This window comes from Poecilia formosa, unplaced genomic scaffold (assembly GCF_000485575.1).
Source record: "Poecilia formosa unplaced genomic scaffold, Poecilia_formosa-5.1.2 Scaffold78, whole genome shotgun sequence".
In the NCBI taxonomy this organism is placed as follows: domain Eukaryota; kingdom Metazoa; phylum Chordata; class Actinopteri; order Cyprinodontiformes; family Poeciliidae; genus Poecilia; species Poecilia formosa.
This window is the reverse complement of record NW_006800017.1, coordinates 41564-58752: the sequence shown is the minus strand read 5'-3', so window position 1 is coordinate 58752 and position 17189 is coordinate 41564. Positions and strand designations below refer to the sequence as shown.

The following is a 17189-nucleotide window of genomic DNA, read 5'->3' as shown; positions in this document are numbered from 1 at the left end:
CCTACTATTACTTTTTGAGTCATGGCACATTTTAAGATGTCAATCACTTTTCCTTTCATATAGTTACATAAACAAATCAATAACATTTGTGAGAAAGAGACATAACTCTGGAATTTATCGAAAAATATTTATTTTCTTGTACAAAAGTTGCACCGTTACATAACCTCTGGGGGGGAAAAAACATATTTGATTTTTTTTCTTCAGACTTTTTTGAGATAACAACAACAAAAAAAAAAAAAGTAAAAAGAGTAAAATACACTGTTTTCAGTTTCTTTGCATTTTTATTTTCCAAATACATACATTTACAAAAAGAAACAAACAAAACAGTTCTTAATTATGTCCAGTTAGATTGGACAAAGATGTGTTAAGTAAAACATTCATTGATTCTTACCAGGTTTCTGAATTCATTTTAATTCTGTAATAAATAGAATGCTCTATCAAAAAAAAAATCACAAAACTATACACAAATGTTTTTGGATGTTATGTGACAAAGTCTATACTTCTACAAGGCATTATAGCACATAAATGTAGCATCCAAATAAAAAGTATTATTTTAACCAATCTAAGTTCATTATATAGTACTCCAGAAACTGCAATTAAAAATAAAAGTGAAATTGAAAGTATTATCTTCAGCAGTTTAACTAATAAAGCGGCAAATATTACAAAAAGGGTCTAAAATTAAACATATATCCTTGTATTTAAAATAACCTGAAAAAGACTGCAAGAAAAGAAATTAAGATATAAAACACACTTTTTGAACTGACATCTAATATCCTGTTAAAGCTGCATAGAAGGTTACAAAATATTATTCATAAAAAAAACATAAAACAGAAGAAAAATATTTGAGCATTTCTAAAAAAACAAACAAAACAAAAACAGATTGTATCAAATCTGACATATTTTTTAAACAAATAAATACTTTATTCTTTTACACATATCTGTCATGTTTAGGCAATTCAACGGATTGTGCAAATTCTTATTTATTTTTTATTTTTTACATGGTTGTGATTTAGAGAGTTATAAATCTTCATTGTCAGTTAGCTGCCAGTTTTTGGGAAAAACTTCTTTCCAGTTCCACCAGCAAAACAGGAAGCATGCTGTCCAGTAAGGCCAGACCCTCCCAGGAACATCTCAAACCCCTAAAAAAAAGAAATTGAAAGTATTTTCTTCACCGGTTTAACTAATAAAGCAGCAAATATTACAAAAAGCATCTAAAATAATAGAAAGAATAATGAACAAGGTGTCTGGGTTGGTGTTTGCTTAAATAATTATGCCAAACAAAAAATATGCTAGATCTAGCTTCATATAGATTGCAACTGTATGTGTTTACAAGTAAACATGACAGTAGAAAAGCAAAGACAATGAAATCACCTGTCATCAAGAATCAGCTGTCCACGTTGCAGCAGCTCTTGGACAACAAGAGATCCACCAAATATTTCAAGAAGACTTAATTCAGGGCTAAACAGCTCCCAGTGCTTTAAAAAGGCAGAAAATTGTGACAAATATGTTCAGGTTTTACAAAAACTACTCACTACTCGACATTCTCCTCAGTGACAGAGGCATTCGCACAGAAAGTAAAAGGGCTATTGTGTGAGCTTCACCTTGTGACTAATGCCCATGGTCATTCTCATTCCCATCACTAACACCTCCTCTAATCTGCAAAACAAAAATCATTCAGAATTAACAAGGACAGGTCTCAATATAGCTTCTTCTAATGCGGGCAGAATGTTTCAGAGTTGTAGCACATGTATACCCAGTCACACATCTTGTGAACTAAGTGTCACATTTTCACATGGCCAGGGAATTTTGGGAAACTGCAACAATGTGTCGTCTCGTGTGATTACCAGAAATAGCCATGGCAAGACACATCGCTACTGCCTGTAAGTGTAACAACTCACAGTTCAAGATGGCCCAGCTGGATCCGCCTCCGTGTCCCATGTCCTCGCTGCCGGACTTCGCGGATCCACACATCCGGCTCCAGGGTCTGTGTCCGGGCCTCACGGGCAACGCCTCCCTCCCCAAGGGGAACAAAACGTCCATGTGCTCCTGTTACACAGCGTGAGCAAATAAGATTACACAAAAACAACCAACATCCACCAGTGGTTCTGACCCAGTTTAAATTACCAGGGCCAACACCGATGTACTGTCTTCCCGTCCAGTAGCTCAGGTTGTGACGACTCTCTGAATTCTGTGCAACACAAAGACAGGTGATATAGTTACAACTGTGAGCAATGGCACAGAACAAACTTAATCTCATTAAGAAGTAGTACAGTTATGATTTTAAACAGAATCCCATCTCTAAGTGTCAAACACACTCATTTTGACCCAATATTTCTATTTTCAAATGCTAACTAAATATGATGCAAGTTTACTCATCGACACAGCTAAACAAGACTATGTAGCATGACAGATTTCTACGGAGTGAAAATAATCTCAGAATATGCTAAGGGGCAGGCTCCCAGTTGCGATATTTTTTTAAAAATTACATTTTTAATCGACCTGACCCAGAACTTTGTCATCACCATCTGACAAAAATAAATATAAAATAATTTTTTAATGACCATATTAGTGATGTTTTTACTCATTTTTACAAATGCTTCTCAAGAAACAAAAGAAATATTATTTAAAACAAAAAACAACAAAAAGTCCATCTGACGGAGTTGACAGAACTGAAGGTAGTGACAAACTAGTGAGTAAAAAGAAATACTTGAGACATGTGAAGTTATGCAATTTATGTAAAATACATTAAAATTAATTAATTGCACATTTAAGTGAGATTTGTCAACAATTTCACTGAAAGAGTCACAAAACCTCTGATGGAGTTGACATCTGACGGAGTTGACGAAATGCCAAACTACCTCAATTTATATGGTGTTATTCTGAAGGAGGCCATATTGTAGCTCATCAGGTCCATGAAATCTCTACAGTTTACCAAAATTAAGCTTTTATTTCACAAAATTTCATCAAAGTTTTGTAAATTGTCAGCTATGGAGTTGACACATCATGGTTGTGACAAGCAACTTAGGAATAAAACAGAAGAAAAAAACTAAATAATAACATGCTAACCAGAGCTAACTAGCCCTCTTAGCAAAGGAAGAGAAAGGAAGTGGTCATGGGGTCCTCAGAAGTTCTGATGCCCCCCAATAATGCCTGATTTTTTTTTTTACATTTGTTTTACGTCTGACAGTGTTAACAGAAACTAGGGACAAATTTCAATGGGGTATATGGAAGATATATAAAAATGATTTTTAATTCAATTTATTGGTACTTTCACAATTATTTATATGAATACTTATACTTAATTGTCATAATATACTTAGTATTCCTTTGTTTTAACTATTATAATGTAATACATTATAATATGTATAATTATAATGTATTGTAATTATACATTATAATTACCCCTTGTCTTGAGTTCTGCTCCAAGACAAGGGATTTTACAGACACCATCCACCAACTACAATGTTTAAAATAAATAAATATTCAGCAAACACCAGGAAAATATACATTGTTGTGCTCACATGACCCAGGTTAGTCAGATATTTGGAAAAAATATATATATTTTGTGTATATTTTATTCAAATTTTGTGCTTTGTTTTGTCCCTATTCTCAAGAATCATTTGGAATACAAGAATTCTCAGTTTGCTTTTTAACTTCGTTGGAGATGCAACACTTTGAGAGAGACAATTTCAAACGGTAATTTTAGAAACTATTTCAATTTTAGTGAAAATGATTCTTACTATCGGTTGGGGCCTTGGCTATCTGGTCACAAAGGGAGTTGAAAAATTACTGGGACATAGTATTGAAGAAGAAGACACCACAACAGAGAGCTCATCTGACGAGAGATTTGAAAATGGTTTTGATATTGTTGCCAAAGAATCCGAAGAGGACAAGAGGTGGAGATACTTTTATTTTGAGGAACTTATTCTTGAAGATCATAGTGACATGGACACTTCCACTAAAGTTGTCAGTACCACTTCACGTGTCTTGAAAATTTGACAGTCAAGACTCCTGAAGATACTGTTGCTTTGGAATTTGTCAGTGTTCTTGATTTGGAGCTGCACTTGGAAACTTGCTCTGGGGACACAGACACTGATGATTATGAAAGAGTTGATGTTCCCCTTGAACAAATGGACCTGGCTTTTGAAGCGAGCTGTGATCTGGAAAACTGTGCACCAGAGATCCAGTTAACGGAAGATTCTCAGGTGAAGGAATTAGAACCAGAGCCAAAGTCTGATCAAAACACATCTGTCTTCACTCCTGCAGATGAGGATTTATCTGTGAAGGAAGGTCAGTCGGACAGTCAAATGTCCTTAGTGCTGGAAGATGATGAATTCAAGGAGGAACTGACAGATTCTGACGTTTGTCTTGCGGTGGAAACAGAGCAGGTTCCACATGCATCTGGATTGACAGGAGAAACCCCAGAGGAGATTACTCCAACTGAGCCAGAACTGGAAGAACCACAACCAGAGTACTTCAGCGAACCAGAGGAAAACCAGAGCAAAACTGAGGAGATAAAGATCAGAAAAATGGCTGTGATAATCCTAGTCAGCAATCTGATCCAGAGGATTATCAAGAAATCGGGACAGAGTTGTTACCCTCCAGAAAAATTTAATGCCATATTCAATCGTCTGTTTGATAAACTCTGGATTGAAACTGAACCCATAGTCCTCAGCATGGGATTTCACCAGCTCATCATTGTGCATAAGAGTTTAGCACATTGGTATTTGTAATTTTATGCAGAATGAGACTTTACACAATCAGAAAAGATGCAAAAACAGATGTCAGTTAGATGAAATATGTTGCTAAAAGGACTTATGATTACTTTGTAGAAGTTATTTGAACTGTGCACTGATGTGCTGGTATATAAATGTTGAATTCTGCTTCATATATATTAGGAGTATATTTAACTAAATATTAAGGGTAAATAACAAGTAGGATTTTATTACATATGTTGCCTTTTAACTGTGTTTAAGTTAATCCAAGCTTTAAAATCCTTAATTTATTGATAATATGAGGCTGTTTGTGACAGACTTACATTTTTAGCAAAGTTAGACACTTCATACTGCTGAAAGCCGTGCTGCTGGAGAGTTGTTCTGGCACATTGGTACATCTCTGCTGTGATTTCCTCTGTGGGCATGGTTACTTGTCCAGACTGGACCTGTTTAAACAGCTGAGTACCTCTCTCAAGGGTCAGCTGGTACAGAGACACATGGTCATCACACACCCTCAGCATCTCGGACAACTCTCTGCTCCACAATTCAGTTGTTTGGTTGGGGCGTCCGAACATAATATCCACCGACACCCCACCTGGACACAGCTTCCTGGCCTCTGCCAGAGTCTGCAAAGCATCCAGGGAATTGTGGTCTCTTCCCAAACTTTTCAGGTCCTTGGCCTGCAGAGACTGTGGGAATAACAATGCGTTATAAGCAGTAGCTGGACACAATTTTCTGTACCTTAAAATCTAACATTTTTGTTTACCTGGACCCCAATGGAGAAACGGTTCACGCCCGCATGGTGGTAGTCTTTTAACTTTGACATTCCCACTGGGGTAGGGTTTACCTCCAGTGTGACTTCAACCTCATCTGAGAGATTCACCTGCTTGGAAACTGTTTCAAGGATCTTAGCGATGGTTGATGGGTGAGCCAGGCTTGGAGTCCCACCACCAAAAAAAACAGATGTGATGCTGCAAGTCCAAAACCAAAGGATTGTGAAGGTGTTTACAGGGCAAAAGTATTTATATCTCTTAAAATTCTTCAGATGTTGACATGATCAATTCACAATCTTCAGTCTATTTTATAAGGACTTTATGATAGACCAACATAAAGTGTAGAATAAGTGCGAAGTTGAAGGAAACTGATAACACACTTTGCTAAATTGCTTTTACATTCCAAAATTGCAACAAAGTTCCAGTTTGTAAGTTGTCAATATATAAAAAGTTGAAAGGGTATCCATATCTCTGCACTGCATTAGTTGTAACCTGTATGCAGGATTGAACACAAGAGTGACTTGACTGAATGAATTAACATACCAGGACACTTGACTGAGTTGCAGCAATGTCTCAGTTTCCCTCTGAAGACACTTTGCCATGATGTCTTCGTTGTTCTCTTTGGGTATGTATTTGTTAAAATTGCAGTAGGTGCATCGTCGGAGACAATAAGGCCACTAAGGGAGGGAGAACAGAAGGCAAAGCATACATCATATATGCCTTAAAAGTCGAATACTTTAATATTAGAACATTTCTGAAGAAACGGGGCCTGCCAAAGTGTGCCCGTCGGTTGGAACTCTGCGTTCAGAGGTTATAAATTAGCATTAATGCTAAAGTAAGCTACAATGTACTCAATAGTATGTGGAGAGTCACAAGCATGTTGGACTTAGTCCATTCAGTATGTTAAAATTAGTCTATAAGCTAAAATTAGCCAAAATGCTGCCAGTGGCATGTTGTCTCACATTGACTTCATCCATTCAGTGTACTAAACATGGAAAACAAATAAAAAAAAAACAGCTAAAACGTTTATTTTAGAGATGAGGTTACTGCTACCACCAGTAAGGGGGCAGTGCACTGCTAATGTTTGTGCTAATCTGAATGCACTGCCTTCTAATTTTTACTTTTGCAAAAGTAAAAATCAGACGTTTTGTGGGGCTTTGTTACCAGAAAACGTGGTCATCTCTTAGCAACAGACTGACAACAAATGCTGTTTTTCCAAGATTTCTTCTGCTCTTTTGAAATACTACTTATCTTATATACTTAACAAGAATTGTGCAGTTGTTTTTTTTTTTTTCTTCTTTTTTTGTCATTGGTGGTACATATAAAAGAGACATTCAATAAAGAAGTAAAAATCAGATTTTTACTTCATGGCTGCTTGTTACCAGAAAAAAAAACACTAATCTCTAAACAGCAAATTAATAAGTAATATTATTGTTTGTAAAGCATAAGCTCTTTTGAAATACTGCTTATCTACTTAGACACAGGAAATGTATAGTTTTAAATTGTTAAGTAAAAATCAGATGTTTACTTTGTGGCACTTGGTTACCAGAAAAGGTGCTCATCTCTTAGCAACAGATTGACAACAAATATTGTTATTATTCAAAAAACGTAATATTTCTTCTGCTCTTTTGAAATACTATTTTTCTTACACCACGTAACAAGAATTGTGCATTTGAAAATGGTTTTTTCTTTTTTTTTGTCTCATTGGTGGTACATATATTACAAAACAGACATTCAACACAAAAGTAAAAATCTGATTTTTACTTTGTGGCTGTTCGTTACTTGAAAAAAACGCTCATCTCTAAACAGCAAATTAACATTAACAAGTAATATTATTGTTTGTAAAGAATAATCTCTTTTGAAATACTGCTTATGTGCTTAGACACAAGAAAATTACAGTTGGTAAATTTTTGTGAACGTAAAAATAAGATGTTTACTTCGTGGCACTTTGTTACCAAAAAAACATGCTCATGTCTTAGCAACAGATTAACAAGTATTATTATTGTTCAAAAAACATAGGATTTCTTCTACAAGCATGAAAGTAGCTAAAAGACATAGAGGAAAACACACAATTATTTATTCTCAATGCTAAACTGAGGGAAAAGAGTACCTAAAATGCTCATTATAAGGAAAAGTCTAATGTTAGTCCACCGCCTTGCAAAGCAAGATGATGCACTAACCTGAGAGGAATAATGAGGCTTTCATTTTGGAATTTTCAGTAGCTTCATTTTAAAAGGCCTCAAGAAACCCTTGTGTAACAGTGGTTATGTTAAACCTGTCCTCAGAGAAACAATTCAGGTATGTGGCAGAAGGGAAATACCTAAAACATGCAGGACAGGGGGGCGGTGAGGACCAGGGTTGAGAAACACTGTTCTAACTGTAAGCTCTGGCCTTCTCTGTAGGAACTGAGTGGTCTGCTGTCTCTGTAATTCCAACCTTCAGCCATCTATGAAGTTCTCTCTGTTCTCCTCAGTGTTCTATTGTTACGGTAAGTAATCCTCTCTGAAAATTGTCGTGTGAGTGAGACAAAGAGGGGCAGACGAAATTCTCTCCGTTTTGAGTCAGTTAGAATTTGTTTTGATTTGAATTGGGCTCGTTTTTCGCCAGTTACGTCGCCATGGTTACTCGAAATGCAAACAAAAGTAACAGCACCCCTCACGTGAGGAGGCGCGCGGCGGACGAGCCGCATTGACGGTGAAAGGAAGCGGCAGTTATTTTGAGGTGGAGAATGTGCCTTTCATGCATTGCTATGGCAGGCCCCAATAACTAACTCGGCTAAAGGAAAAGATGTGGCTTACGTGCACATATAAGGACGCCTGTTCAGTGAGACGAGGGGAAGCTGGACTCTCAGGCACATGTTCGGTCACTTTCAGGTCGGAAAAGCGACGCAGCCCCGGTGAGAAGCCACGGCTGGCTTTACGGAACATGTATGTTATCATCCTGCTGACACATTTAGCTGTCTGATCACACCATCCAGTACAACACCGGTTGATATGACAACCAGGATACAAATAATCAACATAAACATGCCTTTCCGTCCATTGTTTTAGAGGGTGTGACGTCTGTCTAAACAGGAAATACGTCAAATAAATTCCTTTTGGTATGTCCTGCTATTTTACCACATGGAGGCGCTATTTTACCAGAACAAAACTTGTAATTTATGTATTCAAATAACCATCCTTTAATGTAGGAGGGGCGATTTATCGAACCGTATTCATGCTTTCTCCTGCTGTGCCTCATGTTTTATCCTGACTGTTTGATTATGTAACTCTATTAATTTCTTTAGTTAAAAAATACTAGTTTTAGTATTAAATCCAATTATTTGATCTTAGATGAAAGCTACCATTACAATTTAAACTGCATATTTTATTTATTTATATATATATATTTGTAATTTAAGGTTGGATTTTCCAACATCATGTATTAAGGTAATCCTTATGCCTTCAAATAAGAAGGTACTTGTTCACCAAGTACTCAAACATGACAGATATAGATGCCACAAAAATGTTCTATGTTCATTAGATGTTAACTATTTTATTTTAGATTTAAGAAATTTATTTTAACTCAGTACAAATTTTGGCTGCATTTTCAAATAACTAACCAAATGATACAAACTGAAATACGTACTGTTGCATTGATGACCAATTTATTTCTGCTAAATAATTTTTGTTTTATTTATATAAAAATATCGCAACATTTACTAAGTTGTTGAGTTCCCTTTATTGGGACTTTCAAGCATCAGCTGGTTCCAGGTTAAAATCAAACCATTTATATCATTACAGAAAAAGACTAATAATTAAACAGAAAATAAGCTTTTTTTAAAAAATAAATAAATAAAATAAAACAAACTTCATCACCAACAATGGGAATATTCATAAACTCTTTGTCATACCATATGATTTCCACCACATGATACAAAACAGGGAAATGTATTAGATAATTAAACAAAGATTTTTATTTCATACGTCAATAAATGTGGATGAGCTCACTGTTGGTTTCTGACCCTGCGGATATTTTCCAGCCAATATCAAATCTGATACCCAACAGAGGCAGACCAAAACAGACAAGAGCAAAGGACCCAGATACATTTTCACTGTGCACAAGATACATAGTGATCATGTTCATTTAAACCACCTTAAGAGAGTGAATCAGAGTCAAATGGATAAAAGAAAGAAAGGTAAGACTTTACATTCAAAACTGTAAACATGCAGTTGAAACTAGATGTTTAGTTTTAGTACTAGGAAAGAGGTTAAACTAAACAACATGTTTCTATTTATTCCTTTTGAATTGATTACATTTACAGCTAAAACTTAAATTCAGAGCATTATTTTAAGCTAAATGAAATCTCAGACTCCTGTCTTGACAGGATCTCCAAAGGAACTGAGGCTTATGGTGGTCGGTAGCAGCGGACCCTCTCAGTTCCAACTGACCAATGCTATACTTGGAAAGGAGGTCTTTTCAAACGATGTTATCAGTATTTCTGCAAGTGTGAAGAACAAGGGAGAGCTGTCTGGTCGACCAGTGGCAGTGGTCAACGGACCAAACATGTATGACAAGGATATAACTCATGCAAAAAGGAAGATGGAGCTCAGGAGGTCTAAGTGTTTAGTTATACCTGGTCCCCATGCCTTTCTTGTTGCCTTTGACATTGAGAAAATCTCCCCAAATGACATGAAAACTCCTTGGTTGCTAAAAAGACGCTTTGGAGCAAACTGCCTGAAACACTGCATGGTTCTCTTTGCCTATGAAGGAAATTTGGATGGAGCGTCTCTGGAAAACAGGGTGAAGAAGACTGAATGGTATCTGAGAGAACTGATTGAGAAGTATGGCGGGCGCTTTCATGTTTTCAAGAAGAATTGGAGAGATCGAAGCCAGGACAAGGAGTTTCTGCGAAAAATTGAGTTGATGGTGGCTTCGTTGGGAGGGGGACACTTCTCCAGCAGAACTTTCCAAACGGCAGAGGACAGCGTGAGGAAGGAGGAGAAAAGGCTCAGGAAACAGAAGGCAGAGGAGATAGAGCGGACATGGAATGAGATGGAGCAGCAGTACACGTCAGAGGAGCTGTGTTTTCAGAAGGATGCCTACATCGCCAATGTACGTGCAGAGATTCAGGCTAAGGCAGAGCTTGATAACGGTTGGCTCAGAACATCCCTGGCCAGAGGGCTGGGCACTGGCTTAGTTGTGGGGGCCGTGATTGGTGCACTTTTTGGATCTATTGAGGGGTTGGGAGGAATGGCTCTTTATGGTGTTATAGGTGGGGCGGTTGGTGCATCTGCAGGCGGAACTGCTCATGTGGCAATCAAGCATATGGAGAACAGAGTTGCCCCACCAGCTAGACTCAATTTTAATTCTATCTTCATTAACCGTTTCTTCACAGTTCCTCGTACATGACAGGATGATGACTTCATTTTTCTGTGTAGAAATAAATGTTTGTCTTTTGCTTACTTGTGCCAAACTTGAAACACATTGATTCATTTCTCATTCATCATGTTTTGTTCTGATTGAGATTTGTTTTCGATGCCTCAGTGTGTTTAAGCGTTATTTTTTTTGTACCTGTTTTGAAAGTCTTTGAAAGGTATTTCTTAGAATATTGATTGCTTTTCACTTAGTTTTCACAGGTTTGACAGGTAACTATGGGGCCATATAACATCCCACTTCATGCCCACCATGGAGGATATGTGATGCTTTGGGCTTGTTTGTCTTCCAAAATTAACTCTTCAAAATACATTTTATTTCATTGTGTCCTCCAGCATCAATTAAACCAAACCATAATGATCCAAACATAGAGATATCTGGACCTATATGGACATAGTCATATGTCTAGAGATCTGAACAATCTAGTTAGACTATGTAAAGAGGAATGAAAATGGTGTTTTTATTGAACAATTATTTTTCAATTTTAATATGTCTGTAATAAGAACAAAAACATGTATTCAAATAAAGTGTGGAATTTTCCCATTTTTTTTCAAATTAAGTTTATCTGATTGCAATGAATGTTATATTTGTTTTAAGGCTTTTCATGCAAAAAGATTTAGTTTTTTTATTTTATTTAGATACTTCAAGGATAGGTTGGTGGTATCTAAATTTAAAATATTGTGGTGAATAAAAATTATTCATTCAACTCTGATAGAACAGTATATTGTTTGCTGCTGATTTGTGAATACTCAGTATGTTGTACCACCTTCACTCTTGTTGTGCAATGAGTTAAGGAACGGCTCAGTACCATGAAGGGCGGAGTTAAAGCTTGCTCATGTTTGCCATTCCCTACAAAGACCTCCCCATTCTCCTTAATAACACTCATAGCTGAGCACACCTGTTCAGAACAAACAGGTGCATTCTTCTTCTGTTCTTACCTGAATTTAACAAAGTTTCTCTGTGGAAAAGTTTGCTTTGTGGAAAAGACAGAGTGCGGAAGGTAAGACTGCATTTATGTCATGCATTTTTAAGATTGTTTTCTTTTATCTAAAAAATGGACTTTGTGATCCTTTATGTAAGTTCTTTGAGCTTTTTATGGGCATCTTACATAACGAGGGATTACTTTGTTATCACAGCGTAATAAAACAGGGAGAGAGCACGCAATGAAAATTAAAACAGAATCCTAAAGGTTTCAGTGTTACAGTGAGACGAATATCTTTGGTAGTTACCTGTTTGACAACATACTTTTCTGCTTCCGTTCTCAGTTAATCTGTCTGAACCAAGATCACAGAAAACGCGAATACCATTGGGAGTGACAATGAGCACCAAGGAAGAGAACACAGTCAAAGGGGTATGTTTCAGTTCGACAAGTAAAACCTAAAATTATATTCTTCATTTATGCTCTCAATGCCTCTAAGCTTAGAAACGGGATATCTTGCTTACTCATCTTGAAACACTGCAAAGCATGCTCCCATCCATCCATCCATCCATCCATTTTCCTTCACCCTTGTCCCTCAGTGGGGTCGGGAGGGGTGCTGGTGCCTATCTCCAGCTCACGTTCCGGGCGAGAGGCGGGGTACACCCTGGACAGGTCGCCAGTCTGTCGCAGAGCATGCTCCCATTTCTGACTAATTACTTCTGATTTAGCATTGTACCAAAAGAAAAAAAAAATACTTTAGGATAATTGAATACCTTGAAAAACAAGAACTATGGGTTCATAGTGTAACCAATTTACAGTTGTGAAAATATATCATGTTTGTTAACATGTTGTACCTTATTTCTTGTCAAACATTTAATCATTCTTTACAGATGACGGATTCTTCCATCTGCCTCCTCCCCGAGAAGCACTTTTTGTGCCTTCTCTGCAGAGACATCTTCACCAACCCAGCAACCATCCCATGTGGACACAGCTTCTGCTTGTCTTGTCTGAGCCAGTTCTGGACTCATCGCCAATCCAAATACTGTCCTGACTGTAGAAGATTGTTTGCCAAAACGCCTGACCTCAGTGTCAACCATATTTTGGCAGATATTTCCGAAAATTATAGAACAGCACGACCTCAGAAACCACCGGAAGAAGAGAAGGTACTTTTTTCTTTGCTTATATTACACATTGATTAGTCCAAAATGTCAAGTGTACAGACATGTGAGAAAGTATTTGCCTCATCACAAGTCTCTTGTGTTTCTGCTTCGTTTGTGAAACTTAAATATCTTCTGATAACTTTATTCATCACAGAAAAAAGCTATACCAACACATACTTTGGTATATGTTAAAAAAGTAATTACTCCTTAAATTTAATATTTGGTTCTTCCACTCTAGACTCATCTATTTCAATAAGCATATTCAATAAGTAGCAGTCAGTGTTTTTCATTGAAGTGGATGAATTTTGGCCCAAGCTTCTTTGCCGAATTTCTTTAATTTAGCCACATTGCAGGGTTGACCTGTTGATGTTGTAAGGACAATTGTCCTCCTGAACAACCAAGTTTGCTGAAGCTTACGACTATGAATTGATGGGTAGACCTTTTCTCTTAGGATTATAAAGAGCTCCGGGATGTTTTTTCCATGTATGAACATCCATCAGCTGAGGCAGGTGAGGGTTGCAGTATTTTAGACCATCTAAAATACTGGAAAATTATTTTATCCTCTGTCTTTGGACCTCTTGGATGAGTATTTGATGAGATATTGGAGTAATTTTGGCTCCCACTTATGGACTCAGGAGTTGAAAAGCTTTGTAAACAACTCTTAACACTTTCCAGACTTGTAAATATCACAGACTTTGTTTATCATGTTCTTGATTTGTTGTTGTTGTTGTTGTTCTTGTTCTTGTTTACGGTATCAGAGTGTTTTTAGATGATTTAGCCTAATTTATGCTGTCAGATGGGTTCCATTTCTGTAATTCATTGATTTTACAGGTCTGGTAGTGTAACCAGACCAGTAAAAGTTGTAACTTGTGGAAAATTTGGTTAATCATAGTTAATTCATGATTTTACAAAGTGGGGAGTTATTTGGTTTTACATAGAACCAGATTGGTTTGAATGACCCTTAATAAATACAACCATGATTTGAAAACTAAATTTTGTATTTTCTCAGGTTAACTTTGTTTGATAATAAGAAGGATTTAAAAAAAATACACTGTATTGCTGAGGTTACTGTTCTATGTCCACAGGTTATAGATGTCAAACAAATGATCAAGGACAGGCTTCAGAAGATAGAGAGGCTAAAATATTCTCTGGATGTCCAAAAGGTAAGTTAAAACTTTAGCATAAAAAACACTAATTCAATACTTCAATAGTTTAATAATTTAATGACTCCTCCATGTTTTGTTTTTTTTTTTTGTTGTTTTTTTTCCAATCAGAGTTCTTACCTGCGTGAGGTGCGCGAGAGTCAAAAGGTCTTCTCAGCCCTGGTGTGTGCTATGGAGGAGACTCATAAAGCTGTTGTCTCTGCAATTGAAGACAAACAAAAGGAACAAGAGCAAAGAGTGCAAGCACTGATAAAAGACATCAAGGAAGAGATTGAGCAGCTGAGGAACCACATGAATCAACCTGATCCTCAGGCTTTTGACCAAAATGACGACATGAAGCAGGTTGTCTTAGTAAGTACTACCATGTGAAACAGAAAATATAATGATGTCGAGGTGCTATTGTCATCCCCTGCTGAGCATTGTTCTTTTTTTTTTCTTTGTAGCCCACTGACATGAAGGACTGGTCCAAGGTCAGCATTGAAACAGATCCTTGTGTTGGAGTCACGAGAAGAGCAATGTCAGACATCTTGGAAAAAATTAAATTAGAAGTCAACAGACTTTCCAAAGCTGGTGAGTAATTTTGACTGTGGATTTGTATATTATGTTACTGCTGTGCAGTAAATTAGGTGGTAATAACATTTCTTTTTTTCTGTCTTCAGAACTAAGAAGACTTGAGAAGTACACAGGTAAGGCCTTGTTGATGATGTAACACAGGTGGAAAGTATTTTATCTTTGTATCTCAGATGAGCTGGCCATGGCATTTCAATTATTCTTTGCTTTTCTGCTGTCTTCCTTCTCAGTGGAGGTTACCCTAAGTGGAAAGACGGCCCACCCTTTCCTTTCCGTCTCAGATGACCGGAAACGAGTGAGGCACACCGACAAGCTTCAGGAGGTCCCAGATCATCCCACACGCTTTGACCGCGTGGCCAACGTACTGGGCAAGGAAGGCTTCAGCAGTGGGAGGTGCTACTGGGAGGTGGAGGTTGGCGACAAGATTGAGTGGAACCTGGGCGTTGCCAGGCAGTCCATAAACAGGAAAGGCAAGTTCACTGTTTGCCCGGCCAATGGTTTCTGGACTTTGAGCCTGAAGAGTGGAGGCCAGTATGTTGCCAACACCTCACCGGTCACCTTTGTGGCTCTGGAGCAGCGGCCTAGAACTGTGGCAGTGTTTCTGGATTACTCCGAAGGCCGTGTGTCCTTCTACTGCGCCGAATCAGGAGTGCACATTTACACCTTCATGGATAGGTTTAAAGACCGGCTTCACCCAATTTTCAGTCCTGGACGTCTGCATGGCGGCAAGAACGCAGCCCCACTGATCATCACTTCAAGCTTCTGCAGCATTTGAGCATCTGTGTTTGACGTTCCCTCTTAGTATTTATCTGATTCTGTCTAATTTATTAAATGAGATGTATATTGTGTACAATCTTCAATAAACCACATATTATTCTACGCAAATAACTGATTCATTACACTTGAGGACTACAGTGAATCCCATGGAACGAATAACAAAGAAAGGTAAAAAGTTTAAGTAAAGAGGAGGCCCTCGAATAAGAGGAGATAAAGGGGTGGATGTGTAGGGCTGCAGAGTCGGGACAGAGGGGGCACAGCCAAACAGCAGGGCATTGTGTTCATACACCAGGCACTGGGAGATACACAATGACACATTCGTGCACACACACACAAGCTCGTGTTTCTGCCCACCGCCACACAGACTCAAGCTGGCAAATCTCAAGGGCAGCCCCATCTCCAGCCCAGTCCGGTCCCGTCCAGGGTGTTGGGAGCTGATCATACCTCTCTGCTGCAGTTCACCCAACCTCTGAAAGAGAGCCTCACAGCCCTGATGCCTTTCTGCTGACTACGCTGAACTCTCAGGGCAACTCCAGGCATTGTCTGCTGGAAGGAGCAATAAACAAACACACCTGTGGATCATCTCGAGGACGAGAAGCGAGGAACCACTGGAGGTAAAAACCTTGACTTACGTCCAGCAAATAAAAGCATTCATAAAGGCAGTGTGTTTTATCTAACAGTTATGATAAAAAAGGAACAGATAACAGATCAGGATAACCCACCTTGAAAACTTTTATAACTTTAAAGGCTAAAAGGCCCGTTTTATGTAACTCACTGATATCATCAGTGAACCTCATAGTTTCACAAAGGTAAAAAAAAAAGAAATCTGGGCCTTCCAGGAAGTCTTAAGCCTTCCAAGGAACTTATGTTCTAAAATTATAGGCAATGGTTTGTCATGCAATGTTTTTGCAATAGTAAGCAGTTACTACATTCAGCTGTCTAGTTTTTTTTAAGTAAAATCTTCTTTGTACAAAATCCACTAGCATTCTCATAAAATCATGTTTTCTTTCCAGATACATGTCTTCATTTCTTTATTTTTTTGTAAAGAAAAAATAAAGAAATGCTCTGTTCTGAGCATGAATAGATAAAAAAAAATCTCTGTTCATGGTCAGAGATTTTTTAAGACAGTTTAGGAAAATCTAATATGCTTATTTATTTTTTTTAAGAAAATGTGTAAAAAACTTTTTAAAAAAAATAAGTGCCTGCAGTAAGTCCCTTTGATATTTGCTTTTATTCTATGATGGTGTCAAATGGGAGAGCGGTAATAAACGGATGAAACCGGTTCTGTTAGCCCACTCCACGAGTGTCTCATGAAAGCTGCTTGTGTTCACTCGAGTCCCTTCATGTTTTTCTGAGATTATCCACTCACCCGGCCAGGCGTAGCTTAACACCCACATCCGTGTGTCAAAGAGGACTATTCTTTGCAGCGCTCCCTGGAATCCACTCAACATGGGCCTCTGTGTCCAAATATTTATGATAAATAAATTCACTAAACTTCCAAAACATAATTACCCTGTAATGTTGTAAAAATGTCATTTGAATTGTAATAATATCCCTCTGTATGATTCATCTCTAAAGCCTCTACTGGTTTAACTTTTGTTTCCTGAATTTCAGGATACATGCTCTTGTGGAACCTGAGTTGATCTCATCAACATCGACACAGACGAAGGAACAAGACTCCAATATTTCACAGCAAC

General features: G+C 37.6%; 3 protein-coding genes across 5 annotated transcripts; 2 read left to right on the top strand and 1 right to left on the bottom strand.

The window, feature by feature from the left end:
• Window positions 1-267: 267 nt before the first annotated feature.
• rsad1 (radical S-adenosyl methionine domain containing 1) lies at window positions 268-8677 on the bottom strand. Its single transcript, XM_007556265.2, has 9 exons — window positions 8287-8677; window positions 6032-6165; window positions 5482-5686; window positions 5039-5404; window positions 2125-2188; window positions 1899-2046; window positions 1602-1656; window positions 1372-1475; window positions 268-1139 (listed from the first exon to the last, which is right to left on the bottom strand). The coding sequence occupies exons 1-9, from the start codon at window positions 8425-8427 to the stop codon at window positions 1034-1036; spliced, it is 1323 nt and encodes a 440-aa protein (XP_007556327.1). The 5' UTR covers window positions 8428-8677; the 3' UTR covers window positions 268-1033.
• On the top strand, window positions 8326-17146 carry btr02 (bloodthirsty-related gene family, member 2). 3 transcript variants are annotated; one of them, XM_016673534.1, is made up of 10 exons: window positions 8326-8384; window positions 11698-11818; window positions 12169-12254; window positions 12713-12985; window positions 14068-14145; window positions 14257-14496; window positions 14589-14715; window positions 14805-14831; window positions 14946-16106; window positions 17107-17146. In XM_016673534.1, exons 2-9 carry the CDS (start codon window positions 11713-11715, stop codon window positions 15488-15490), a joined length of 1482 nt encoding a protein of 493 aa, XP_016529020.1. In that variant the 5' UTR covers window positions 8326-8384; window positions 11698-11712; the 3' UTR covers window positions 15491-16106; window positions 17107-17146. The 3 variants fall into 3 exon arrangements, with proteins under 3 accessions (XP_016529020.1, XP_016529021.1, XP_007556328.2); XM_016673535.1 differs by lacking the exon at window positions 11698-11818 and having other exon boundaries at window positions 8333-8415; XM_007556266.2 differs by lacking the exon at window positions 8326-8384 and having other exon boundaries at window positions 11725-11903.
• LOC103141012 (GTPase IMAP family member 7) lies at window positions 8862-11436 on the top strand. The gene is made up of 2 exons (XM_007556413.2): window positions 8862-9665; window positions 9855-11436. Exons 1-2 carry the CDS (start codon window positions 9647-9649, stop codon window positions 10877-10879), a joined length of 1044 nt encoding a protein of 347 aa, XP_007556475.2. The 5' UTR covers window positions 8862-9646; the 3' UTR covers window positions 10880-11436.
• Window positions 17147-17189: the final 43 nt, after the last annotated feature.